Below are 27965 nucleotides of genomic sequence, written 5' to 3'. Positions count from 1 at the left end.
AGTTCTAGTGACAAAATTTAGTTTTGGTGGGAAGCCCATAATGACACGTAACGTAGGGCTTCACCTTCTCCTGCCACGCGCAAATTTTCCGACTCCTAAATATTTCCAATTCTCCAGAGACGCTCCAAGTTTCCTCTCCTTTGCATTTGGTGAGTCCCAAATTTTCATTTTTCTGAGTTTTTTATTTTTATTTTTTTGGGTACGATTTATGCATTGCTCTGATTTCTTTTCAGTGTTTAAATGCTCGTCCAACTGGTTTTTTTGTTCACCTTAAATTTTAGCCTTTTTAGTGACTTTTGAGCTGAGTTGGTGAATTCCTGTGTCGAATTGCGTTAAATTGGACATAAAGTTTTGGGTTGATGTTGTTCTGAGCTGTGATTAACATTGATGCATTTGTTGGTTTTTGAGTGTTACCTGGTAACTTTTTTTTTATATAATTTATATTTATTTTGTAGAAAAGGGAAAATGTAGGTCAAGAAATTGGGTTGGAGATATTTCACATCATGATTTTGTTGAATTTGGGTGATTGGTTGAAGGGAAGATGCAAGCAAAGCTTTCATAAAACCATAACAAGATTTTTCTTGTAGTGCAATCTAGGGTGAAATGTGACACTTTTTAGTACTCTAGATGTAGATATCTGAAACCACAATAGGCAGGGTTTACTTTTCAGATGGGATTCCCTGCCTATCCCCGAGCGGATTCATACGAGGTGATGTGAGGAAAATTGGGTTGGAAGTTGTTTAGAGAGCTGTGAAATAGTGGTAGAGTTGTTGAATTGCAATTATTATGCCAGTTTAGATTTCCCTCCAACAATGATTCAAGGACTTGTAGGAGTTTTGCTATGAATTTCCCTAATTTAGTTTCAGATTTTTTACCTCTGTTTCTTGTTCTGGTTATGAAATCGTTAATGGAATATTGCTTTGTCTGGCATTGCCGAAATGGTGGCTTGCTACTTTCCTATTAGTCTTCAACATGACTGAGAGAAGATATGACGGATTTGAAAACAAGGGGCCGATTGTATACCACACGAGTGCCAAGTATTACCCTGCTCCTGCCCCTTCAAATTATGCGTATGACCATGTTTCTGCTTCTGCTTGTGCTAACGAGGATCATGGGGTGCATAAGGACACTCTGGGTCTGGAAGACTTTTCCGGGTATATATTTATGTGCAATGGAAGAACAAAACCGGAGTGCTACCTATACCGTGTTTTTGGACTTCCTGCTGGAAGAAGGGAAGTTATAGAGAGGATCCGGCCAGGCACAAAGCTGTTTCTGTTTGATTATGATGTCAAGTTTCTTTATGGGGTGTATGAAGCAACCACTGCTGGAAAGATGAACTTGGAAAGAACGGCTTTTGGTGGAAGCTTTCCCGCGCAGGTGAGTTTAGTATTGCTTTTCGTATCATCTCCTACTGCAAAAGGGTCTTTGTTTAAGTTAAATGGGAAGAGAAAATAAGCCTTCGAACCATGAAACTCTAGAGAGTTTTACAGTGCACATTGTTTTAAACCACCACTGACATAATAATATGCTTGATGAGTTGCCTTTTAGAATTTCCCGCCTTAATATAATGTTCAGTAAGAACTAATTAGTATTCACTTGAATTTTGTGTATAGGTAAGATTCAGAATTTACAAGGAATGTCTCCCCTTGCCTGAGAGTGATTTTAAACATGCTATTCTAGATAACTACCAGAAAGGCTCCAAGAAGTTTAACCCCATTCTCAATTGCCAACAAGTAAGTTTCTTTGGTATCGGAATCAGTTCCATTTCATCCTTCTCGATTGGATTGCCGTCACTTGATCAACCGTACTTATTTTCCAGTTGATTTTATTGTGCAGGTAAGCCATTTGTTATCACTGTTTCATCCTCTAACCACACAATCAACTGTCAAATATGACAATTCCTATATAAAGGATCAATACCCAAGGCTGCCTCCTTCAGGCGCTACATACTATAACTCAATGCGTCTCAGTCAAGCCCCACAAGTGTTGGTTCCTCAATATGTTCCACAGGCAGTCCTAGTTCAGCAGCGGGATGGTCGTGGATCCACAGGAAACACGGGTCTTTTCCATCATGCAGACCAACCTGCTGTGCCAAATGCAGGTTCACAATCAGCAATGCCAACCCAATCTACGGAGGAACAGTTTCAGTCCCCAGCAAGCCTGCCTTCCATGAAGGATCCAACTGCATCTTTGATATATGGCAGTCTTACTTCACCAATGTTGGAGTCTCAGCCTCAGTATATTCAACCGAGTGTCGTACACCAACAGCCTGCTAGCTATGGATACATGTCATACATGGGCTACATTTATCCTGCTGTGCAACAGCAGCAAGCTATGCCAGCTCCAAATCAGACATATTATTCTGCACAAGTGGCGCACAGTTACTCGGCTGAACTACCTGCCTCTCAAGCACCCACATCATATGAAAGGTACTTATCCTTAGGTAGTTTGATTCCCCTGTTGCAACTTGCAACCCAAAGGATGCTCTTTATTTTTTGTTGGATAATGTATGCCAAAAGTTATATTATTTTAGATTATTATTATTATTATTATTTTAAACTTGGAGTTTCCCTGCTCCACCACGCAAATTGCATCGCTAAATGGAGATGCTAATCAAAGAGTATTTTTTGAGAAGTTACAGTACATGTTCTTAAAGATACAAATATTTACTAATGCAGGAAAGGTTTGGGTGACTTTCCTTTGAAAGAAACAAAACATATTACGCAATTTGGGACCTGTTATATTTGATTTGTTAAGCGGAGAGTTTCATTGCATGTGATCATGCTTAAAAACAACATCCCGGATATTTGCTCCACACTCTCTTTTCAATTTCTTAACTTTGTTGTTAGTTCTTAGAACATCTCTTCGTTTTGACTAGTCTTTATTATATAAACTGAAATTATCATGGTCCTTGTGTTGCAGCTATCACAGGCACACGGCCACACATGATGAAGTTCCTACTGATCAACAAACGAGCTTGGGATATGGGTACAATCAGTTACCTTTGAAGACGGAGACTGGAACTAATTTACAGCAGGGGAATGCTGCCGAATACTACATCTACCAAGTGCCTACAGTCCAGTATGTTTCATCACCTACACAAACCACACACCTCAACAACATTGGAAGCACCTGAGCTTCCAGCAGGGACTCTTCATCATTGAACTCCGCCCCAACCTACTAACCTAGTGTCAAACCGGTTAATTGGACATCTCAAACATGCTGGTAATATGAGCATAGCTTTGCCTGGTTGTTATCACTTCACCTATTTAGTTCAGGTTCTCGGTTTAGAACGATATATCAGTTAGTTATAAATAGTTACTAGGAATGATGCATTAGCATTGTAGCTCAGGTGGTAAAGGCTGCTAATGTACCCTTGCAGAATAGTTGGTCTTGAATCTTTAAGATGCAAAAAACTACATTTAAACGAATGCTTCGTGTTTAAGATGGAAAATGCAACTAGTAGATGATTCGTTCTTCTCGTAATTGCATTAGTGCAGGATGATTTGTGGATCAGCTTAGAAGTGATGCTGCAGAATTCAACCCGAAATCGAATTCCCATTCTAGTACTCATTTTACTTGTCTGGCAGATGGATCTCTACTTTTGTTTTGAATTCGTTCGATTGTTGATGAAAACAAAAAAACGCGGATTTCGTATGAGGTCAAAAAATATTCTCAACATCAGCATTATTTCGTATCATTTCGATTAGCATGTGGGAGGGAGGCATCTTCAATCCCTGTTTTCACCAACTGCTATGGTATCGTGCAGGCATGAATCATTTGGAAATGGGGAAATTGACATTGACCTTGACCTTAACCTTGACCTAGACCTATCCATTGTATTTCCACTCTCCAGCCATCTTGTCATGGAGAAAAACTTGCGGAACGGTACTTCGACCATGTTATATGCACGACACTTTTTACAAGTTGTATTTATTTTCGTCTCACTCGACTTTCCACAATTCATTCAGTATAGATATGTCCTAATCAGACAGCTTTACTGAATATCTTCTGCGACAGCATCAGGAAGACTGAACCAATGAGGAACCATGGTTGGGAAGAGGAAGTGGATTCACATGTAGTATGTGAAATGGGGTCAGAGTCAGACAGAGAAGTAGATCATCCACCATCCATGGTCTGGTGGTTGACCTCAATGCTCGTTGACTCCAAGACACTCTTTCTAGCCAGGAGGATTAAGAATGTCATGTCGCCACGCTTTCATTCCACTCTTTGGTGGAATAGCAACTTACATGAAATGGATTTGCTGTCGTTATGGTGTTTCAGGTCAATCATGCATTGTAAAGAAAAACTTACATATACATGACAATGCATTATTGAATCGAGACGCTATATTATGTTAAACTCGTTTCATCTAAGTCATTCTCCCTTCATACTGATCAAATTTTCTCACTTTAATCACGTGATCTAACACGAGGTGATAAAATTTCATTATCCTCTAATCATATGATCATGTGTGATATAAATCATATAATGAGAAAGATAAACACATCAAAATTTAAAACACAATAAGGCAAATGTCCACCACCTTGGATCATGTGTATCCAACTAAAATTCCAGGATGAAATGGACCAAAAAGGCTTTTGTCAAGTCGATGCCATTTTTTAATTTATTTTTTGTTGTTTTGGATAGTCGTATAATCCGATTCTCATATAAGAATGTATGATTGGTTAGGACACTGTCACAATATCATTTATCTTGCGATCTTATCAACTTTTGATGCCCTAAGTTTAGCATTGCAATAGTCTTTTTCTATTAGTGGGGTACGCCGTACACATTGAATATATTCTCTTATCAAGATTGAGTCTCAGTAGCACTATTGTTCAATAAATATTTGTTACGTATTTAAAAACGCACAATCAATAATTGGGACGTGATCAATTGAAAACATAAGAGAATCTCACACATTACATATTCACAGTAATAGACTCTAAGAAATTCCACAAAACTAAAGTTGAAGTGCCACATAGGATTTTTTGTGCTCTAACAGAGTTATCAAATAAGTATTCAAATTTAGAAAATGTCATACACTCTATATATTTAGAGACTCTCTATCCCACTTTTCAAACATTATTTTTATTATAAAAATGTCTTTGTCAACTTTTTTTTTTCCTCCCAAAGATGAAAGTAATAAAGAAGCACTAAGATTTGCGGAGTCTGCTGAAGCAAAGTTGTGAATCAACAAATTTTAGTTTTTAAATTGTCATGTGAGCAAACAAATTGTATTTGAAGAGTCACATTTAGAGCTGGTTTGGTATTGCTGTGCTTTGAAAAAAAGCTGATGTGAGAATAAGCGGCTGTGCTGTGAGAATAAGCGGCTGTGAAATAAATCAGCAGAGTGTTTGGTAAACTTTTTTGTAAAAGTGCTTTTGAAAAAAAATGCAGTCTGATAGTGGGTCTTTTCATTAAAGGAGCACTGTAGCTCCGGATGCTTTGAAAAAAAGCCAGTTTTCCAAAGCTGCAAATAGCAGCTTTTTTCTTTGATTTCAGCTTATTTTCACAGCAGCTTTTAAAATAAGCCTTTTTTTTTTTCAGTTTACCAAACACCTAAAACCCTCACAGTTTTTTTTCATGGGTGCTTTTTTTTAAGCACCTCACTCCCAAACCACCCCTTAAAGAAACTGTTGGAGATGCTTTAAAGATATTAACTTAGAGCATTTCCAATAGCTCCCCTAAATATGACTTTTCGAATACAAATTTGTGGGCTTATGTGACAATTTGAAGACCAAAATTTGTTTTAGCAGTCAGCAGACCTCCAATTAAACAGCTATGCATGCCCCAACATCCTCTCCAGATCCTTTTAGTGAGGATTTTGAAAATCTTTAAATCGTGTCCCTTTAACGTACATAATGCAGTTAGTTTTTCTCAAGTACTATTTGTATTTAATTTTAAACAAAAATATTTAAAATGATTTTTGACTGTATGATTTACAATAAACAGATATGATTCACAAAACCTAGGATCCCGGAAAGAGGATCCGGATTCATGCATGCCAGCATCCCCTTTTCACTTTTGCTGGCCATGTCTACTTGGTGTCTCTGCCTTTTCTTTTTCTTCTTGTTTAATAAAAACAAAAATTTATTGACTTTAATTAGTGTAATCATTTAATTAGTTTTGCTTATTGAATCATTATTCCTCGTCTATATGTATCATTATTCGTAGTGTGTTCTTAAAGAAACAAAGCCGCCATTATATACAATCTTTAAATTTCATGATTACAACTATTTTATATATGCATTAAAACTAAACCCATTTTAAACGCCAGCCTTCGTAGTTCAATTCAAAATTCGAAAGCAAATTAATAATCTAAAGTTTAAGAGCTTGTGCAATATTTTCACATGTAACATGCCCTGCTAGATTAGATTCAATTCGAGAGAATAAATTTACATTCAACGTGTCACGTAAAGAGAGATAAATAAAAGATGACATACATTAAGTTTTAAGTAACATTATAGTTATGTACCCATTAAACGATGGTCAATACATGAATTACGATCGTTCGTGTTAGCTAATATCAATATAATTGGTTTATATTAATCTATCCTACAAGTGGCAAACATCACATGTGATGAATTCGGATATCCAGTCGTATGCTCGGACATTTTTCAAAAATCTCGACGGCGAAGGCTTGTTTTTTTATTTTTTATTTGGTTTAAATGGCAATATAGTTTTATTATTGTAAATTTAATATATTGACTCGGTATTTTCGTCCGTCCCAACTCCCAACAAGAAAAACAGAAGAGAAAAATAATGAAAAGTTGGTATACCAGCCGGAAAAGAACTTCTCCGTGATTTCTAACTTTTTCAGTTTTTGTGTCTTCTCTCGTTCAAATTTGTCGGAAATAATTTTCGCACTCTATTTTTCTGTGCTTAAAGCAAAGGTGAATAGGATAACATAAACAAGAGGAGGAATACACATTAGAGAATGAGAAAACAGAAGTGTAAAAAAATCACCAACATGCAAATAATTGCGGATTAGGTCGTAGTTCATGAGTGCTATGATCTTCTTGATACACGAATGAGTCTTAAGTTCGAATTTCTCACTATCAAATTATAAATGAACCGTTAATAATTTGCAGCAATAATGTAATAAGTCGTATATGAATAAGATGTACTTAATTCACTATGTAATCTCGGAATTGAAATATGTGCCGAAGTTAGAAAAAAAATCTTTCATCACACACCGTCAAGTTCGGAATTTTGAATTTCTTCTGTCATTGTAAAACTATGTGACATTCATGCAAGCTCACAATTATAATTTATTCATACATGTAAATATAAGACACAATAGTAAACTCCAGAGAGAAAATTAAATCAATATCTTGAACTTTTGCCCAATTGAAGTTTTGGTCTAGGAACTAAAAATTCATGAGTATTGGTATCTAACTTGTTTTAATGTGGAGCAATGATCGTTTTGACTAACTCCGTTAAAACTTCAATTTATTTTTTTTCCTTTTAAATCCTTCATTTTGAATGAAAGTTTTAATGGAGTTGGTAAAAAGAGTCATTTAGACACATTATAACAAGTTCATAGGCACAAACTCACGAATTTTTAGTTTAAGGAACTAAAACTCCAATTGAGCTAAAATTCAGAAACCGTTACTCAAATTACCTGAACTCCAAATGCAGTTTATTTTCAAAAATTTGTAATATTATGTCAACATGTCACGTAATATTAGAGTCACACGGTAATTTTCCTATTTGAGAAAGTGTTCACATCAACTTCCTAGTGGATTCAAGAGAAAAGACCGCTTCACATCAACTTCCTAGTGGATTCAAGAGAAAAGACCACTCCACTCTCATGAAAAAGAAGAAGAAAAAGGACAGCAGTCGCAACATTTTCCTCCTTCTGGAATTCAGTCTTTGATCATCGCTAGTTTTCGGGTTTTCCGTTAACAGAAAAACGCGGCTTATTCAAGTAATTCTCATTTAATCTAATTTCCAAAGCAAAAAACGCGTTTATTCCCTTTTCCTTCCCTAAGTTATCAACGGAACAAAATGTGGGGCCAACCAATGCATGAATAAAATAGTATTTAAATAAGTTGGTAGCAAGCTGCAAAATCATAGACTGGAGAGATTTTCCGGAGACTTCAAATTTTAATTTCATTTTTCTGGAAATATAGTTATTGCAGCGGAGCTGAGGGAGGGCGGAGGAGGAGGAGGAGGCTGAGCTTTTTGGAGTCTTTTGCAATGGGAAACTGCTTTTCCAACGACGCCGGCGGCATGTCGGCGGTGGGCGGCACCGCAGCCTCTCACGCCAATCCCTACGACGCACCGAACGACGCCGTCGATCTCTTCCTCAGGTCGCGTGGCTACCACGGCCTCTTCTCCCAGATCGAGGTTACTTCTCTCTGCTTCTCTTGAATCTTCTGAGCCAAATTTGTAACTGTTAACTGTAATTAGTAATTAGCAATTAGCAATTAGCAATTAGCAGGTAGCATTTTGGATTGGACTTTTGAGTTCTGTTAACTTAAATATGAGGGCGCTAGAACTTAAGACTGTTGTTATACACGCCATTGACGCTAATGTAGTCAAGAACATTAAGAAAAAGCTTGAATTAGTAAGATTATTTTGCAAAATTGGTGCTCAAGAATTGGATGTTCATGAAAAATCTGGATTGTTCACTTGGATTCACAATCGAAGTCATTCGAAATGTAATGTTTGTTTAATGACTTCTACTGCAGCCAAAGCTAGATTTTACGATTTTTATGGAATTTTGTGGTGTTTTTTTTTTGGTAACTAATGAATTCGCTCCCATTTTGAGGTCTGTCAATGTTTGCATCTGGTATACTTAATTTTCTTTTTAACAATTTGCATGCAGATATCACTTGCTGCTATAGACCTGCATGATCGGGATGTTCTCTCCAAGGTTTGTCGCTCTAATGAATAGGAGTAGCCATTCCTTGCATTTCTACTGTTAAATCCTTAGGAGTCTTGATCATTGATGTTTGTATGGTACCCTGGCTTGCCTCATACTCTTATTCCAATTATGTTGAATCACAATGTTGATTTACTCAACACTGCATTGTGCTTAAATTTACTTCTGTATTTTCTATTTACTTAATCATATTGTTTATGAATTCAAAACCTGATGGTAAAATCGTTACTCTGACACTTTTCTGCCTTAGAAATGAGTACTTCTTTTCACTGGTGATGGCAGCTCGTTTTGGATGTGACACTGCTCGTAGCTAGTTATTTCATTATTTATATTTTGCTCTCATGCTAGATATTTTTTGGTTGTGTAAATCTTTCCTTTGTTTCAAGGATGTCAATCTGTTATTCATGAATTTTATTTTCTATAGAGTGATCCGATGGTGGTTATCTATACAAAAGGAAGAGATGGAGGACTTTCAGAGCTTGGTCGCACTGAAGTAGTTCTAAATTCATTAAATCCAAAATGGATCACAAAACAAAACATCACTTATCATTTTGAGGTTGTGCAGACTCTGGTGTAAGTTTAAAGCTTTTATCTTCGTTTTAATTAAAAAAATGTTTTTGGTCCCACATTTATGTGCAACGATTCCATGGTGGCTAACTATATTTTCATAACAGCTTTCGTGTGTATGACGTTGACACTCAGTTTCATAATGTGGAAGTGAAGGTACAAAATTTACGATGTTGTGCCTACATGTAAAGTTATTCCTTTTCTTAAGCGACTTGACCATCCATGTATCCTCTTATAACTCTCTATGCAAGAGGCAAGGAAATATGGTTATTTTCTCATTCGGCTAAAGGCCATATCATAATATTTGTTTGCTCCTCATATTTCTGGATGAACACTGTTCTGCTTTGCACATATTTCTAGGTGGACACATTGGTAGGGGTAGCTTCATATTATATGTATTAAAACAAAGATTTGCTGCATCTCATTCAAGTGCTTGTAAGCATAACTGGTTCATAATGGACGGTTTTACTTGTGCAGATGCTTCAGCTAGAGGAGCAACAATTTCTTGGCGAGGCAACCTGCACATTGTCTGAGGTGTGACATAGTGACCATTTTCTGTGGAATCACTGAACTACTGAATCTCTATGATATTCTATCTAAACTTGTCAAAGTTGACCAATGTGCGTAAAGCCTGCTTGAACCCAACCACCTCTTAGCTACTAAGTGGGTGGTTTTGTGGTCTGTGAAACAGGGCAAGCCTAAACATGAACCATAAAATTAAAGGTTGAATCAAGGTTTACTCATTGGACCTAACAAGTCAAAGACAAGAGTATTCTACTTTTGGCTTGCTTGATCTAATCCTCACCTCTCAGGCGCACCACACACAACACCAGATATAATACAATCAATGGACATTTGATATCTCTAATCTAAGAAGTAACTTAATTTACCTTTCTAGTGTATCTGGTTACCAATATACACTAGTGGAATTATTTATTTGAAGGACCACCTTAAGCTCTGGCGTCTGATTCTTTTACCCATTAATTTGCCTTTCTACTTGTGCAGATAGTTACTAAATCAGACAGGTTACTAACCCTCAATCTTGAATATAGAGAAGAGTTGGACAGACCAAATCCTCACCGAGACTGTGGAAAACTCATTGTGCACGCTGAGGAATCTGTTAGCTCTAAGACAGCGATAGAGATGAGTTTAAGATGTTTAGATTTGGAATACAAGGATCTCTTCTCAAAAAGTGTAGGGGCTTCTGACTTATTATTCTTTCTCTTTGGTTATCTATGATGAGCATTTATGCATGCATGGCCAAATGAAAAACAGTTCATGTTCTGACACATTTTCGGACTGGTCTTTCAGGACCCCTTTTTGGTAATATCAAAACTTGCGGAGAATGGGATCACAATTCCAGTTTGCAAAACAGAAGTCATAAAGAATGAGCTCAAACCCTCATGGAAACCAGTATACATAAATATTCAACAAGTTGGAAGCAAGGTATAAACATGTTTCTTTTTTGCAGCTATATGTGTAAATTAGTGGAGGTCGAGTTTGCTGGAATGTGCTTTGTTTCTTTACTTCCCATGGAAAGTTCAAGGGTTTGGTCCATGGCTGTATTTCCTGTTTTTCTTGCTAAACTCAAAAAGTTAACTCAACTTGTTCATTTGGCTGCTGTCACTAAAAAATGTGCTGACATTAATAACCATGTAGTAAAACATGCAGATTTGGTTGTTAAAGATTTATGTGCACCTTTGCAGATAAGAAGCAATGCTTCTTCATCTGTTTGTTGATAGTTGGATCATATTGTGCTTCTCCTATTGTTTCTAATAGTTTTCCCATTTTAATATTTATTTTGTTAATCTGCAGGACAGCCCATTGATAATGGAGTGTTTTAATTTCAATAACAATGGCAAGCATGATCTGATTGGGTAATTCCTATAGAGTGGATGAGCGACTGCTTTTATCGGCTTTCTTTTCCTTTTCTCCTATTACAGTATTATGATTTCGTTGAATATACAGAAAAATTCAGAAATCACTGGCAGAGTTGGAAAAGCTTCATAGCAGCGGACAAGGAGAGAATTTATTTTTACCAACTGCTGTTGGGCATGATTTCCACAACAAGGTAATATTATATTATGGTAATATATTATTAAGTGGATTTCCATCCCACTTTCTCTTAATTTAGAAGTTCTCTGACTTCATTGCAGGTACTAAAGAGCCAACTATTTGTTGACAAGTTTACCGAGACTGTCCAGCACACCTTCCTTGATTACTTGACTGGGGGCTATGAGCTGAACTTCATGGTTGCTGTTGATTTTACAGGTGCTTATCTAGACATAAATGTTACTGTACAAAATAATTTGTTGGGTGCAAATGCATATCATGATAGAAGTGATTGTTACTAGAAGTTGAGCCTTGCAAAGCTAGAAGTGCAGTTGCATGGCTTCAGTTGTCTGCTATAGAAAAGTGTTGCGGCACTGTACTTGTGCACTGATCATTGTTATTTCTAGCTTATTGCTTTAAACTTTTCTTACTGTTGCCCTCTTATAAATGCAAACTTGTTCACAATGACTCTTTTAATACGTCTTAAATTGTCTTATCAAATTCACTCATATTCCTTGCTTACCAGCTTCAAATGGAAATTCTCGCCTGCCCGATTCTTTGCATTATATAGATCCTACAGGACGGCCGAATGCATACCAGAGAGTGAGAATTACATCCCTTGTAATTTAATCCCCACAATTATTTTCCTTTCTTTGGACCCATATGATTGTGACATTGTTTTCCAGGCAATCATCGAAGTTGTGGAGGTGTTACAGTTTTATGATTCAGACAAGCGCTTTCCTGCCTGGGGATTTGGAGCCCGACCAATTGATGGTCCAGTTTCTCATTGTTTCAATTTGAACGGGAGTAGTCATCACTGTGAGGTGAAAAACTTATGGCCAGAACTTGCTTTTGTAACCTTAAACTTTGTAGTTGCTTTCTGTATTAAGGATTATGTAACTCTACTTCTTTCAGGTTGAAGGAATCCAAGGAATTATGACGGCATACGCAAGTGCCCTCCAAAATGTGTCTCTTGCAGGACCAACCCTTTTTGGACCTGTAATCACAAATGCTGCATTGAATGCCAGCCAGTCTGTTGCAAATGGTGGACGAAAATACTTTGTTTTGTTAATAATCACGGTATGCATAATGGGGTTGGATGTGCTCTCTAGTTGTTTTACTTTTACTTCACTCAAATTTTCCCAGCTTCTTTAGTTTGTATGATTTTATTAGAACTTTGGTCTAAATTTTACTGCCGTAGGATGGAGTAGTGACAGATCACCAAGAAACCAAAGATGCCCTTGTGAAAGCGTCCGACCTGCCATTGTCTATCTTGATTGTTGGAGTAGGAGGAGCTGACTTCAAAGAAATGGAGGTATCTCCTTCCCTTGTGTTTTCAGCGCTGGAATGTCTTATGTTAGAGAACTGATAATTTTCGCTGAACAGTCATACTTGAATAAAAAGCCCGAACGCTACATAACTAATTATCTTTATTTTTCGTTGTGAAGATTTTGGATGCTGACAAGGGCGAGAGACTTGAAAGTTCTACTGGACATGTGGCTTCACGTGATATAGTACAGTTTGTTCCATTCCGAGATGTACAAAGTAAGACTTTTCATATTCTTTTACCATATCCGCTTACCTACTTTAATTAGTAGGCAGTAACTTCCCCTTCACCACCAGGTGGAGAAATTTCTGTTGTTCAGGCACTCTTAGCAGAACTACCGGCTCAATTTCTGACTTACATGCGATCGAGAGATGACAAACCAATTTTGTGATCATGTAAAGAACTGTACATATGAAGGTTGATATTCTCCTCTTGATCCTCTTGCAATATGAGCCTGAATGTTTTTTGTTTCTTCCCCTCTTTGGCTGCATGGAAACCCTAATGCAATTTTGTCATGAAGAACAATTTAATGTTGGATTATCACATTCGAGACTTGGGATGGCTGCAGCTGCACAGTCCTCGCGGCCGCCTTTGTGAGACTGCAAGTTCTCTCTACCAGGCTTGCGTTCTACAATTGGATGCGGTAAGCATGGAGAACCGGTTATCTTTTGAAATTAACAATTTGGAGAAAGATGCGAAGAGCGGTTTCAGAATACAAGTACAAGTACTTTCAGCTTTTGGAAATGGAGGTTTATCAAGTGTTCAAAATGTTGCTTAATCTTTTGTTTTCTTCTTTTCTGTTTCCCCCTGCCTTTTCGTTTCCGAATTTCGCTGCACTGCTGCGAATTATATTGTTTTATGAAGCACTTAACATGAACGATGAATGAAAGTACAAGATTGTTTTGAAACAAATAGAGCCCTTATTTTCTCCGGCGATACGTTGCGGTTTAGCAGAGTCTCTACGTACCAGGCCCATGGATGCCTTCTTTTTTCTTTTCCAGTGAAAACTTGCATTGGTCTTTAATTTGCTAGGCTCTTCACTCGGGACAAATTTATGTTCATAAAGTGGCTGGTCTCAACGCTTGTTTGAGGCTGCTTTCGAAATGATTAAAAACGTTGCTAGAGAGAGAGAGAGAGAGAGAGAGGGTATAGAAGTGTTGGTGTAAAACGATAGAGAAGGAATGGTATTTTTTTTATACAACGATATTATTTACATTTAGTCTTATAATGGTTAACAATAATATCGTTCAAACGATAATTAAATATAAAACATCTTACTTACAAATTTAAATATTTTAAAATTTTAATTCCTGACAGCAAATATTTAGTCGGTAATTAAAGATGCTACAAAGTACCCTGGGTGTATAGCTAGGCTGCGTGGTAATTTGCTTAGGCAACTGCAGCGGCTACCGAACTATGAAAATATCCATATAATAAGGGTGGGTATAAAAACCGTCAAAGAATCAGATCAACCTAAGCCAAAAAAAATAAAATAAAAAAATAAAAATAAAAACGTAAAAAAACCAAATTGATTAAAAAGAATAAAATACTAAACCGAAATTGAACCGGACTGTTTTGATTCTGTTTATTTCCGATTTCACGACACAAACCGGTTCAGATTTTCATTAAATTTAGCCCAATAACCCATTAGTCTAATAATTACAAGCCCAATTCAATTTTTTATTGTCATGTTTGTAGATGTAGGCGATCTTAAATTATTCACACGTTTATTTATCCAAAAAGAATATATAAATTATTCGTTCTCTGACGTATATAGAATTAAAATGTATGTGAGCTCATAGTACAATCATTTAGTAGTGGATTTCACATCTAATTTACATTTTTTTTTTAATATTATGACGTTTTTGATTCTTGATTTGTCGCATTTCAAGTATGAAACATGCCATCAATTGAGCATGAAAATGCATGCTATGATTTGTAAATTCAAGATAATACTTTACCATTCATGCATGATGCATGCTTTGACATACGCAAATTCAATCCTATTTTTCTTCTTTGGATAAGTCCAACCATCTATTCCTTTCCCTTTCTGATGACTCCACCATGACATTTTAGGTAAATAAAGTTTTTTAGATCACATTTGTAAACTATGTAAAGTTTTTTAGATTACATTTGTAAACTATGTGATGTGTTACAAATAGAAAATAAGAACGTTAATCAATATTTAAATGATAATCTAATCATCAACAATTACATCATATGATTTATAAAATACAGTTTAAATAAATAGTCTCCTTAGCATTATTTCAAATTTAAACTATCCGGAATAAATAGCCTCAAAAGTAAACGCAGTTAGTGCAAAAAGAAGAAAAAAGATGGAATAGAAGGCCATAAAGTTGGACCATTTGCTTTTTCAATTCAGCTCCCAGAATTTGACACCATCAAAGAGCTAGGCTAGGAAACAAATATTAAATGACTGTATCAAACCCTAGCTTCTCTCCTCCTTCTCTTTTGCGCTATTGTCCTCTCTTGTCTCTTCCTCTCTTGATTTTGCCTGGTTCATACTTTTTTCTTAGCAAATTGATATTCTATACTAAGTTCATCTAAATCACGAAAAGAAGGATTCGAACTTGGGTGCATAAAAGAAAACACACTGCTATATCTACTGATTTTGATTCATATTTATATAGTAATACAAAACAAGATAGTTAATTGCTAGCTAGTAAGAACAATACTTGTGGTGCATGTTTGCTTGATGATTTAGCACAAGAATATCTTATATATAAATTTTCGAAGGGTTTTGAACAAGGCCATAAAGTGGATCGAAAGCATGGGAAGAGGTCCTTTCCTGGTGATGAACCAGAGGCGAAAGAGGAGGATCATCGAATGATCTTCGAGCCGTTTTGCTCATCAGCTCGATCTCAACATGAGATGTCTGCCATGGTCTCAGCTCTATCTCAAGTTCTTGGAAGCACTAACAACCAGACCCCAGCTGTTCAAGTGCCGATGGAGCCACCAATGATTGCTCCCCAGTCCAGCGCCATGGAGTCGCATGATGATCAATCTCCTCAACACGCTCGAGATCAAGGTTTAATATAGACCAACATTACTATTGATCATGATTATTATTGCTAGTACTTGAGCAATTTCATTATTTACTTCCACTTTTAATTGATTTAGTTCCCCGGTGTAGCTAGACTTAAATATTCATAGGGATCGATTCCAGTTTATACGTTGTGACAGTTTTTTACCTGCAAAAGGAAGCATGAACTTGAAGTTGTGTAGTCTTATATATTCTTATATCAATTTTCTCTCTCAACAGTTAGTGCCCTAATTAATCATGCATGATTCGGCTTATGATATGGATTTAGGGTTTACTGTGCAGATTTAGAATCAAATCCTCTATATTGTTCCGTTTCCATCTTCATATAGCTGATGTTTTTAGTTAGGTTTAATGTTTTTATCTGCAAAAGCAGCCTGGGTACCCTAATAACAGTTTGTTTTTCTGAACAAACGATATTATATATACTAAGATCATCTCCAAACCTGGGCTAAAAGCCAAATTACCCCCCAAATTACCCCCCCAAACACTCTCCAACCCATGTTAAAATTTTAGGCTAAATGCCAAATGTTATTTCTGGGCCAAATACCCCCCCCCCCCAGCTTTCTCCCCGGGCTAAATGCCAAATGTTTATCGGAATTTAAATTTTTTTAGATTAAAATGTTCATAAAATTAATTTACAATAATCTACATATTTATTTATTTTTTTAAAAATTGATTTAAGAAAAAAATTAGCCTAAGTTCATTCTTTAATAATTCCGGGCTAAAATTTTAGGGCAGAAGGGTTGGAGCAGAAAAGATGTTTCTGGGCTAAAAGCCAAATTTTTCAGGCTAAAAAATTTGGTTTTTAGCCCAAGGGTTGGAGATGGTCTAAAGGGTTAAGGGAGTGGGCTAAGCTTCAAAATGAGCTAACAATAATATAATTTAAATTCATCTTAGGTGAGAATCAAACCTAAGTCATATTACTTACAAATAAAGAAAAATATCATTAAACCGAAGTACTAAGTGGCTTTAGAATGACATGATAACCAACTACACCACGAAACCTTGTTCCCTAATAACAGTTTAAATAACTGAAGTTCGTCCGTTGTATTTTGGGCCTAATTTGTTTCGTGCTTGCCATAGCTCATTTGTGTAGACTGTCTATATGGTTACATTCTTTTTGCTACTTGTTTCCTAGCTACAATTGTTTTCCATGTAGCTATTCTACCAAATAAAGATGAATATTAGAGTGTGTATAGTTGATATATACAATTAACAATAACAATTCAATATGCAGATCTGAACTTAAGCCAATTGGTTAGAGCAATGTGTTACTCTTTATGCACCTAAATCCCCTTGCCCGTAGTTAGATGAATTGAGTGTGTTGAATATCTTATTAACATACCATTTATTCTGTTTGAATGCACCTAATTAGGGTACTGTTTTAATAAATTTGGAAACATACATGTAGACCTGGCATTTTGGATTATTATTATTTTGTTGCATAGAGTTTAATTTTTGTTGTTAAGACTTTACTGAAATTAAACATCCTCAACTAACGGGTGCTAATGGGTTGAATAAAAGTGACCCCGTTATTTAACGGGTTGTTAATGGGTTCATCCGTTAGCGACCCGACCCGTTAAGCATGCATCCAAATACTAATATTAACGGGTTGGGTCGGGTCGGGTTAACGGAACGGATGAAACAAGTGATCTGTTAGCTTAACGAATCGGATTCGGGTGACCTGTTAACTTAACGGGTCGGATTGAACCCGACCCAAACCCAATAAACCCGACCATTTTACAGGTCTAGATACATGCATAACATTGTTAATTTGTGAAGGGACTGCGAGGAGAAGGCACTATAGAGGAGTGAGGCAGAGACCATGGGGGAAGTGGGCGGCTGAGATTCGTGACCCGAAGAAGGCAGCTCGGGTGTGGCTCGGCACCTTTGAAACCGACGAGGCAGCGGCACTTGCTTATGATGAAGCAGCTCTCAGGTTTAAAGGAAGCAAAGCTAAGCTCAACTTTCCCGAAAGAGTTCAAGGAAGAATTACTGAATTAGGTTCCCTCACTGCCACTAGTACTCAACAAAACTTGCCAGCTGGGACATCTCAAGGAGTAATTACTGACCACCATCACCCTCTTTCTGATCATCAATATCAACTGCAGGCATTCCCTAATAATGTTGTTACTCCTCCTCATGATCAATATGCACAATATTTTCGGAGTGGTCACGAGTGCATAAGTTATGATTTACCAGCTACTCTTTATGAAAGAGAGATATTTGCTACCCAGACATCAGAAACTACTACATCGTCATCATCTTTATTACCTTTCTTACCATCTCATCAACAAGAAGATCAACAACATCCCTTAAGCTATTCTATGCCGGGGTTCGGGTCTTCTTCTTCTTCGAGTTCAAATCCTCCTCCTAGGAATAGGAACCGTCGACCTTGACAGGAGTACTTTATTCAAGAGGACAGTACACATCCAAGTTCCAAGTTCCCTGGGAGATCAATCGTGGGAGAATAAAGATATAATTATATCCTTCAAGTTTTGTGATGTATTTTTGTTTCTTTCTTTCTTGAATTAGACTCTCTTTTGTCGACAAAGGTTTAAGAAGGTGATCAAAAGTGTGTTGTTAATTGATGATTGTTTTCGGTTTGCTTGACGAGGTTTTCACTAGCGTACGTATGTCAAATAATAGTCTATTGAAAATGAAATACTTTCTCCACACCTTAATAATTATCATAAATATAGGTTTGGACTTAGTTAAGTTGGCTAGAGCAAAGTAAATTTCTCATTCGCACTCAAGTTTGAATTCTCGTCTCTTAGTTGAGAGTTATTTAGTGTACGACTATTGCTTGTTTAAAAAAAGAACAGCACATACCTTCAACTTTTGAGATTGATATATCCATGACGATGAGATTGCAGTGACCGCGCGCATGCACACTTTCTAAGACATGGATTAATCTACTAGTTAATCAGCCTTCCAAACTCCCAACAGGGAAAAAAAAGATATATAGTAGAGAAGTTGTGGAGGAATCATCTAATAGTGTTGCTTCTAAGGTTTAGTAACCTTCTGTTATACATAGATACACATACACAAAAAGTGGCCAGAACTCGTTTTTGAAGCTAACAATGCCAGGGAATATTATTCTAAATTATTATTTATTTTGATAAGTAGAGAAGAAATCTCATACATATCAACTTGATTGATATATTGGCATATAGTGTCGGCTAGCTAATTAATGGTCATCGAATTCGGCTATATCCGTGCGAGACCTGCATGAGTCAGCCTATAAATATTTAACACGTTCCAAATGCATGCCTAAGTAGATTTAGAGGTTCTTGAGTAGGATCGTGTTTCAGAACGATATGATATTTTCTGCTTAATTAAATCTTGCAGGTACATAATTAATTAGTGATTAGTAACAGAATAATCAAGGTTCATAAACCTTTTTTTCCTTTGTCAAGGCTCGTTATTATTATTATTTGGTGAAATATCGTCTTTTTGTGGTGATTTCATTGATAAAACAAGGGTCAAATAACAATATTTGGATTGAACACACAAAACTCCCACAGAGAAGGGTTCCACCCACAGCATATCATCAAATAATAAAGCACCAAACTACACGGATCAGTGAGCAATACAAAGATTTGAGAAGAAATCTCACTCATAAAAAGACCAAGATAGCTGCAGAAAGCCATAACCATTGTCAAATATGACCATATATAAGACTCCATATAGGATAGGAAGAAGGGTCATCCCTCAAACATCCTCCAAGGCTCGTTATTCTGTTTACACTAATTTGCGGTAACTAAACGTCCTTCTTGTTTAAAGGGGAGAAATTTTTAGTTGTGACCAGAATACGGATGATATATCAAGTGTTTTTATGCAAGTGGTGGAAAATTTTAATTTTTAAGTTATCATCCTTTTAATACACATAACTCATCATTTATATAAGGATACGTAATGTATTATCTCGTGTGACCATTACATTGAAAAATCACTCAAGGAAATGATAAGGAAAAGGATTGTTAATTTTATGTGAACCGCCCACGTTGCATGCAATTTAAATGTGGTAAGAACGAAGCCCCGGCCGGAAGAAAGATAGAGTGGAATGTAACCTAAAATATTTAACAATTAAAGAGTCTCTATCTATAATCTCTCTCTTCAACTCTAATATGTATTTGTTTATAATTCCTTATGCTATATATATAGAACCATCGAAGCCACTTGTCAATCAACTGGGAGGGGTTTAAGTTGATTATGCTTCTCACCGATTCAGCTAAACTGCTACGTATATCATATATGTCCACAGAAAAGAACAACTCTATGTTTGTTAACAATTAAGTTTTGAACTCCAACTCTATAAAGCCCAGCACTTCTTTTTCGTATTTTTTTTTTTTGGGTAAGTGGGATCTAAGGAAGTTTTATTAAAACAAACACATACTTACAAACCAAACAAAGATCCAATTTATTCTAGAAACAAACAAAGAATGGGCCTTAAAACAAAGAAAACATAGAAAAATAGCCCAACAATAGTGAAGTCCAAACAAAACGAACAACTGAGAACCATCCACTGTGGTCGCCACTGCCGATCCGAGAATTGGCCAGCCACCTGATCCTTCGTCCATTGCAAATCATCCCTTCCACAAGTGTCACATGCACACAGCCATCAACAAGAGACAGTCGACAAGAGAGAAGCCAACCATCGGAAAGAAGCTCTGGGAAATTCCCAAGCAACACTGCCGAAAACGGCAGACAACAAGGAAAACGTGGTGGTGTGGGAGACATCCGAGCCGGATACAATACCAGAACTCTACACACAAACTCAACAGAAAACATGGTTGAAAAAACGAAGCAAGGAAGGGCCATGAAAAGGGATACCCACAGGGGTTGAAGAATTAGGAAGAAAAATTGGAAGAACCCGCAGCAGATGGAAGGGGAGAAGAAAGAAAAAACAAAAACAAAAAGCTACCCACGGATCCCAGCCGTAGCTAGGACCGGCGACAGCAAACGAAAGCAGGATCAGAATCACTCACACAAGAAGGTGAGAAGCACTTGTAAAAAGTAGCAGTGTTCTTTGAGAAACAACCAACTACATACTTTTGCATTGTATATATGCGCTTTTGACAATAAATTAAAAGTACATCCAGTAACAATAAATTAAGCACTTTTTTCTCTCAATAATTTTTGCAGAAGTATTTTTCATATATAATCAGCATTCAACTTGATTAAAAAAATTAATGATTAAATTGTTGATGAAAATTCGATACAAGAATTAATGATCATTAACAAAATAATACCTAATTAATTGACAAATATATATGACAATTTGTTTCTTAAAAATAAAAGGGCACATTATAGTTGCATGGTAATCAAATGTGAAATAAATATTAACAAGACATAGAAGATTAGCAATTCTTTCTTGTTCAACATTTATCTCTCATATCACAGCCCGTCCCGAAATAAATTATCGATGGCGTGGAAGTTACTAAATTACCTTTGGACGTTGAGATGTAATTGAGTTATGTGGTGGTGTGGTTTAAGTTTAAATTTATTTAGACAAATTCTAAATTTTTCCAAAGTTTTGGAACACTTAGGACTCAAAGTGTTTTCTTTGGTTTTGGTTGGTGACCCACATGGACCACACACACACACAAACTCTCCCTATCTCCAGTGCCTTTTCTCCCTCCTCCCTCTTGGATTTTTCAGAAAATTCGCACAAAATGTACGGACGAACTTCAACCAACCATACACGCACATATCGAGGGTTCAAAGGGCACCATTGTGTTCATGAGGTTTATACGAGTTGAATGGTACCATTTTTAGGTAAGAACTTCTTCGAAAACTCGTGAAAACCCTAACCTGATTTTTGTCACTATTCATGCAATCGTAAAATTGTGTGTTTTTGGGGATTTCAAGCTCACAGGAAGCTTTATGAGGTTCTCACGAAGCTCGAAGTGGTTCGTTGGAAGAAATTGGACGTCAAATCATCAAGAACGATGAGTTTTAAGATTTGTTGGAATATCGAGGCTTTTTTCGGCGGGTTTCTGGTGGTTTCAGGGCTCGACTCAGGTATGGTTTTGTTCGTTTTGGTGAGATCTTCAAAATGGTTCAAGTTTCTTGAAGTTTGGTGTTAAAATGAGAGAGAAAATAGGGTTAGAAACTTTTCTAGAAACCGGCGAACAGTCGCCGGTGTTCGGCGACTCGTCGGAGAAGAAGAAGCATATTCTGTTAACGATGTAAGGTAACGCCATTAGTTTTTAGACGGAATATCCTAGATTATAACGGAATATTCCTGACGGCATTAATTGCCGCCGTCAGTGTGCCAGGCACTTGCCCGCGCGTGGGCGGTGCGTGGCGACACGTGAATGGTCAGAATTTTTTTCTAAAAGTATGGGGATGTTCTTAAGGTTGTGTAGATCATGTTGGTACATTCAAACATCTCATTTGAACAATGTATGAGAAGTTATTAGCTAGTATTGGTTATGTGCTTTACATTAACATTTTTATAGTTGTTTCTCATATAGGGGAGACTTATTCCGAGGACGAGTGGAGTCGAGGACGAGTGGAGTCAAGGACGATTCGGGGGCTACGACCCTTCGACATACCAGTGAGTGGACTTTTGGTTTTTAGTATATACTTATATACTTGATATTTTCCCAGAAAATGTGTTTAAATGAAAGTATACCTTGAAATGCCATGCATATAAATTTATGTTTAGTATATGAATTAGTATATGATACATATATATAATTGTGGTGCTGTGGACGCTCAGGTAAGCCTAGGTGAGTTCATGAATTGTGAATGTGAATAACGGTTGTGATTATTTGAGAAGCATAAAACTCATAAACCTGCACCCCGGTATTAGTGATTTAGCCAAAGATATGGCCTATACCTGTTTATAATGTCACATCTCGCACCCTATGCTCACATTGGATCCAATTTAGGTGCACAGTCTTGTCGTACAGACCATTATAGGTGGTTCCGACTCATAGGTGACTAGGGATTTATCGCACAGCTATCATGAGAGCATAGTATTGAGCATAACTATATTACACACAGTCTTGTTGTACAGACCTTTTAGTGGTTCCGACTTGTTTGCAGTGTAGCGCCGTATAGGTCATTTGTAGTGACTCTGGCTAGATTGACTAATGAGCTATGAATTCAGCCGTATAGACTTCTGCAGGGGTTTCGTCTAATGTGTTATTTTCCATGATTTTATTTCACCTGAGTTATTCTATTTTATATTTGGCATGTCATACTTATGTTTATGGAGATGTGAAACATGACTTGAATATATCTATATATATGTTTATAATCATATTCTATTTCTGGGAAAATTATACATGTTTTACGGTGAGGGGTTAGAGCACTTGATAAATGAAATGATTTTGAAAAGCTTTGTTTTTGTCCACTCACGTTTTCTGTTTTGCGCCCCTCCAGGTTTTAGGTAGACTTGCTGGTGACATTGAGGATCTGGGTGGTTCTGACAGAATAAAATATTCGTGGGATATCTTCTGGTATTGTATAACTAGTACTTGTCCTACTAGACCGCACCTAGACTTTTTATGCTCTGATTAAGAGTATTTACTCTTGTATCTCACTCCTAGCACTTTCTGCTTATTAGTGCACATTAGTAGCTTTCGATTTTTATTTGTTCGCATATTTATTATCCTTATCGTTTTCGCACTGTGCATATGGCTACGTCACCCTCACGTGATGGCCAGCACGCCTTGACTTAGGTCGGGGTGTGTCAGTTTGGTATCAGAGCCTAGGTTTAGCAGTCCTGTATATCTTGTGAATGATCTAATCATTGTGGTGTTTTCTGTCAGAACTATGCCGCCTCGTAGAGAGCCACATCACTCAGTTGAGCCTAGTTTCCTTGATATTGCTTACTTAAGGGAAGCTATAACTAATGCCATTCAGTCTTCACTCCGTCCTCCTTAAAGGACACATCTTGAGACTGTGTATAATCTGAAGTTGAATCATTTCATGGGAAATGAAGGACATGAGGCAGCGGAGAAGTGGCTTAATCATGTCGAGAAGACTTTCCTTGTGATGCAGAGTCAGGGGAATCTTCCTCCTGATAGGTGGATCGAGACGACTACCGAGTTTTTGGGTCCGGAGCTTGTATCATGGTGGAGACAAGAGTCCTATCAGATGTTACCAGAGGTAGCAGCCGATTGGGAAGTGTTTAAACAGTTGTTTCGGAAAATGTTTATTCCCCTTGAGTACATTGATCCCAAGAAACAAGAGTTTACGCATCTGAAACAAGGAAAGATGTTAGCGAATGAATATTACAGGAGGTTCACTGATTTGTCTCGATATGATCCGGAGGTTGCTGCTAATCCGGTCGAGATGCTCAATCGTTTCAAGTTAGGTACTAAGAAGAAATGGTGTTCTATAGCTACATCGACTCTCTGTGCCACTTACCAGGAGTTTTATGAGGTTTTACTGCGGATTGAGGACTCAGAGAACATGCCCAGTGAAAGTGAAGATGAAGAAGAAAAAAAAGGGAACCAGAGGCGAGATGATAAAGGTAAAGGTCAATTATCTCAGGGGCCTCGTAAGAGCCAGAGTTTTAAGAGAAGTGGTACCAGTTCTAGCTCTTCTAGTGGAGGTTTAAGCTCTAATGTATAGAGGAGAGGTGGTAGATTATCTGGAGGCCCGAGATTACAGAGGCAGAGGGACTTTGGTGGTTTAGGTGCTCCTTTAAGCCGCATGTGTAATAATAGGCATTTTGAGGAGTGTAGGAGAGGCAGCAGTGCATGCTATACTTGTGGATAGATGGGGCATAGGGATGCACATTACCCTCAGAATCAACAAAGGCCCCAACAGCCTTCCTTACCACCACATGCGCCGACCCAACAAACTTTAGGATTTAGTGGTTATGGCCAGACTGGTCATGGATGTGCTTATCATTATCAGGGTGACGCCGCTCCTTATGCTACAGGGCAGCATCAGTACTCACATGAACCTCATTATCAGGGTGGTTACCCTCAGTATGAAGGAGGTTCTATGCCATATCAGCCACACTCAGCAGGTGGATCCCAGTGGTACCAGAGGGACAGCCCCAGCAGGTAGAGATTGCTGCTAACAATGCAGGATCTTCGAGGCAGTCTGGTCAGCCAAGACAAGGACGAGGTATTCATGCTAGCAGAGGTCGAGGTAGACGACATCAGAATCAAAGACATATCCATAACATGACACTGCAAGATGCTTAGAACAATCCTGATATAATTATGGGTACGTTAAATATTCTTGGTCATTTTGCTAGAGTATTGATTGATTGTGGTGCTACGCATTCTGTTGTTTCTCATACATTTGCTCAAATGACGCAACCTTATCCTACACCTCTAGGATATGATTTAGAGTTTTCTATGCTTAGAAGGGAGAGTTGTTATGTGGATCGGGTATATCCAGGATGTCCTGTGATGGTGGAGGATGTTGTTATGCCAGCTAACCTTATTCCGTTAGACATTGTTGATTTTGATGTGATTTTGGGCATTGATTGGTTACACTACAATCGTGCCAAGATAGATTGTTATGGAAAGACAGTCACATTTCATCGTCCTGGATTACTTGAAGTTACATTTGTAAGAGAGCCTAGCGGGGTGAGGTATGGTGTTAATTTTGCCATGAAAGCCAAAAGATTGTTGTGGAAAGGTTGTCATGGATATTTGGCTCATGTGGTGTTGAATGATAATGCTTCTAGTAGTGTGGAGGATGTACGTGTGGTCAAGCATTTTTCGAATGTGTTCCCTGACGATTTACCTGGATTGCCGCCAGACAGAGATGTTGAGTTCATTATTGATTTGCTTCCAGGTACGGACCCTATATCTTTGACTCCTTATAGAATGACTTCTGCTAAATTAAAGGAATTGAAAGTTCAGTTGCAAGAATTAGTGGATAAAGGTTTTATTCAGCCTAGTACTTCACCCTGTGGAGCTCCAGTCTTATTTGTGAAGAAGAAAGACGGAACCTTGAGGTTGTGCATTGATTATAGGCAATTGAATCGAGTAACAATTAAGAACCGTTATCCGTTACCTAGTATAGATGATTTGTTTAATCAACTCCAAGGTGTCTGTGTGTTCTCTAAGATTGACTTGAGGTCTGGTTACTACCAGCTGAAGATTAGAAGTGGAGATGTCCCTAAAACAGCTTTCAAGACTCGATATGGTAATTATGAGTTTCTTGTGATGCCATTTAGGTTAACTAATACACCAGCAGCTTTCATGGATTTAATGAATTGAGTATTCCAACCATATTTGGACAAGTTTGTTATTGTCTTCATTGAGGATATTCTGGTATACTCTATGACTAAAGCAGAGCATGCTAGACATCTTAAATTAGTGTTGAAAAGTTTGAGGGAACACCAGTTATAAGCTAAGTTTAGCAAATGCCAATTCTAGTTAGATCAAGTGACATTTTTAAGACATATTATATCAGCTCAAGGTATTCGAGTGGATTCTCAAAAAGTGGCAGCTATGGAGAATTGGGAACAACCTCGAATCGTCATTGAGGTACAGAGTTTTCTTGGCCTTGCAAGCTATTATAGACGGTTTGTTCAGGATTTTTCGGTTATTGCTTTACCATTGACGAGATTGACCAGGAAAGATGTTAAGTTTGCGTGGGATGATAATTGTGAGCAAAGTTTTCAGCAGTTGAAGTATTATCTCACTCATGCACTTGTTTTAGCACTCCCAGATGATAGTGGTAATTTTGAGGTCTACAGTGATGCTTCTTTGAATAGCCTGGGTTGTGTATTGATGCAACATGGTAGGGTGATTGCTTATGCTTTGAGACAGTTGAAACCTCATGAGCAAAATTACCCTACTCATGATCTGGAGTTAGCGGCTATCATCTTTGCTTTGAAGATTTGGAGACATTATCTCTATGGTGAGAAATGTAAGATCTTCATAGATCATAAGAGTCTTCAGTATCTTTTTACTTAGAGAGATCTAAATCTTCGGCAGTGAAGGTGGATTGAGTTACTTAGCGATTATGATTGCACGATTGAGTATCACCCTGGTCGTGCAAATACAGTGGCGGATGCATTTAGTAGGAAGAGTCCAGCTAGACTTAATGCCATCTATGATTGTCATGTTCATCTTCTTGCGGATTTGAGGTCCACTGGAGTGGAGTTAGGAGTGGAAGATAGAGAGGAAGCCTTACTTGCTAATTTTCAAGTTAGGCCAATCTTAATTGATCGTGTGCTTGAGGCCTAGATAAATGATGAAGAGACCCATGAAATAATTCAAGCAAGGAATCAGGGGAAGAAGAAAGATTTCAGAATTCGAGAAACTGATGGTATGCTTATGTAGGAAAGCAGAATGTATGTGCCGAATAATGCAGAGCTAAAGAAAGAAATCCTTGATGAAGTGCATATTTCAGCATATGCAATGCATCCAGGAGGTACCAAGATGTATCATACCATTCGCCCATTTTATTATTGGCCGGGTATGAAAAGGGATATTGCCGAATATGTGAGTAGGTGTGCCATTTGCCAACAGGTTAAAGCTGAAAGGAAGAAGCTGTTTGGGTTGATGCAGCCACTTCCCATTCCACAGTGGAAATGGGAAAATATTACCATGAATTTTGTGTACAAGTTTCCTTGTACACATAATGGTTATGACGACATTTGGGTGATAGTTGATCGGCTTACTAAGTCAGCACACTTTATTCCAGTGAGAGAAAAATATCCATTAAGCCGATTAGCTAAGTTATTCATATCAAAGACTGTGAAGTACCATGGTGTTCCAGTTGATATTATCTCGAACCGGGATCCTCGATTTACTTCTAAGTTATGGATAGCATTCCAGGAAGCTCTTGGTACAAGATTACTTTATAGTACAACGTATCATCCTCAGACTGACGGACAATCTGATAGGACTATGCAGACATTAGAAGATATGCTGAGATCTTCAGTGCTACAGTTTGGCGATGGTTGGCATGATTGTTTGGATTTGATGGAGTTCGCCTACAACAACAGTTACCATTCAAGTATTGGTATGTCACGATTTGAGGCACTTTACGGGAAATCTTGTTGTACACCTTTATGCTGGTCAGAGGTTGGTGAAAGAGTTTTAGTGGGCCCTAAGATT

At 37.5% G+C, this 27965-nt stretch overlaps 3 protein-coding genes across 7 annotated transcripts; all 3 read left to right on the top strand.

Moving 5' to 3' along the window:
• The first annotated feature begins 43 nt into the window (after positions 1-43).
• LOC126599650 (uncharacterized) lies at positions 44-3431 on the top strand. Of its 2 annotated transcripts, XM_050266050.1 has the most exons (5): positions 44-149; positions 965-1377; positions 1614-1733; positions 1837-2429; positions 2923-3431. In XM_050266050.1, exons 2-5 carry the CDS (start codon positions 973-975, stop codon positions 3134-3136), a joined length of 1332 nt encoding a protein of 443 aa, XP_050122007.1. In that variant the 5' UTR covers positions 44-149; positions 965-972; the 3' UTR covers positions 3137-3431. The 2 variants fall into 2 exon arrangements, with proteins under 2 accessions (XP_050122007.1, XP_050122008.1); XM_050266051.1 differs by lacking the exon at positions 44-149 and having other exon boundaries at positions 163-1377.
• A 4374-nt stretch (positions 3432-7805) lies between these two features.
• Positions 7806-13754, top strand: LOC126599648 (protein BONZAI 1-like). 4 transcript variants are annotated; one of them, XM_050266045.1, is made up of 17 exons: positions 7806-7936; positions 8142-8358; positions 8840-8887; positions 9321-9469; positions 9571-9619; positions 9941-9997; positions 10469-10657; positions 10775-10909; positions 11279-11340; positions 11432-11534; positions 11620-11734; positions 12042-12118; positions 12202-12339; positions 12431-12595; positions 12717-12830; positions 12964-13060; positions 13139-13754. In XM_050266045.1, exons 2-17 carry the CDS (start codon positions 8209-8211, stop codon positions 13231-13233), a joined length of 1743 nt encoding a protein of 580 aa, XP_050122002.1. In that variant the 5' UTR covers positions 7806-7936; positions 8142-8208; the 3' UTR covers positions 13234-13754. The 4 variants fall into 4 exon arrangements, with proteins under 4 accessions (XP_050122002.1, XP_050122003.1, XP_050122001.1 ...); XM_050266046.1 differs by lacking the exon at positions 7806-7936 and having other exon boundaries at positions 8069-8358; positions 13139-13237; positions 13363-13754; XM_050266044.1 differs by lacking the exon at positions 7806-7936 and having other exon boundaries at positions 8069-8358; positions 13139-13259; positions 13411-13754.
• Positions 13755-15237: 1483 nt separating this feature from the next.
• Positions 15238-18493, top strand: LOC126598740 (ethylene-responsive transcription factor ERF113). Its single transcript, XM_050265101.1, has 2 exons — positions 15238-15891; positions 17689-18493. The coding sequence occupies exons 1-2, from the start codon at positions 15690-15692 to the stop codon at positions 18303-18305; spliced, it is 819 nt and encodes a 272-aa protein (XP_050121058.1). The 5' UTR covers positions 15238-15689; the 3' UTR covers positions 18306-18493.
• The last annotated feature ends 9472 nt before the right edge of the window (positions 18494-27965 follow it).

Source organism: Malus sylvestris, chromosome 14, assembly GCF_916048215.2.
Source record: "Malus sylvestris chromosome 14, drMalSylv7.2, whole genome shotgun sequence".
In the NCBI taxonomy this organism is placed as follows: domain Eukaryota; kingdom Viridiplantae; phylum Streptophyta; class Magnoliopsida; order Rosales; family Rosaceae; genus Malus; species Malus sylvestris.
Note: the sequence above shows the minus strand (reverse complement) of the source record. Positions and strands in the feature narration are given on the sequence as shown.

Bases quoted from the DNA above. Each gene is read 5' to 3' on its own strand.
- LOC126599650 (XM_050266050.1), top strand. From the start codon at position 973: ATGACTGAGAGAAGATATGACGGATTTGAAAACAAGGGGCCGATTGTA. The intron at 1,734-1,836 runs GTAAGTTTCTTT...TTTATTGTGCAG, and splicing joins CCATTCTCAATTGCCAACAA to GTAAGCCATTTGTTATCACT. The intron at 2,430-2,922 runs GTACTTATCCTT...CTTGTGTTGCAG, and splicing joins GCACCCACATCATATGAAAG to CTATCACAGGCACACGGCCA.
- LOC126598740 (XM_050265101.1), top strand. From the start codon at position 15,690: ATGATCTTCGAGCCGTTTTGCTCATCAGCTCGATCTCAACATGAGATG. The intron at 15,892-17,688 runs GTTTAATATAGA...TAATTTGTGAAG, and splicing joins TCAACACGCTCGAGATCAAG to GGACTGCGAGGAGAAGGCAC.
- LOC126599648 (XM_050266045.1), top strand. From the start codon at position 8,209: ATGGGAAACTGCTTTTCCAACGACGCCGGCGGCATGTCGGCGGTGGGC. The intron at 10,910-11,278 runs GTATAAACATGT...GTTAATCTGCAG, and splicing joins TTCAACAAGTTGGAAGCAAG to GACAGCCCATTGATAATGGA. The intron at 12,596-12,716 runs GTATGCATAATG...TTACTGCCGTAG, and splicing joins TTGTTTTGTTAATAATCACG to GATGGAGTAGTGACAGATCA.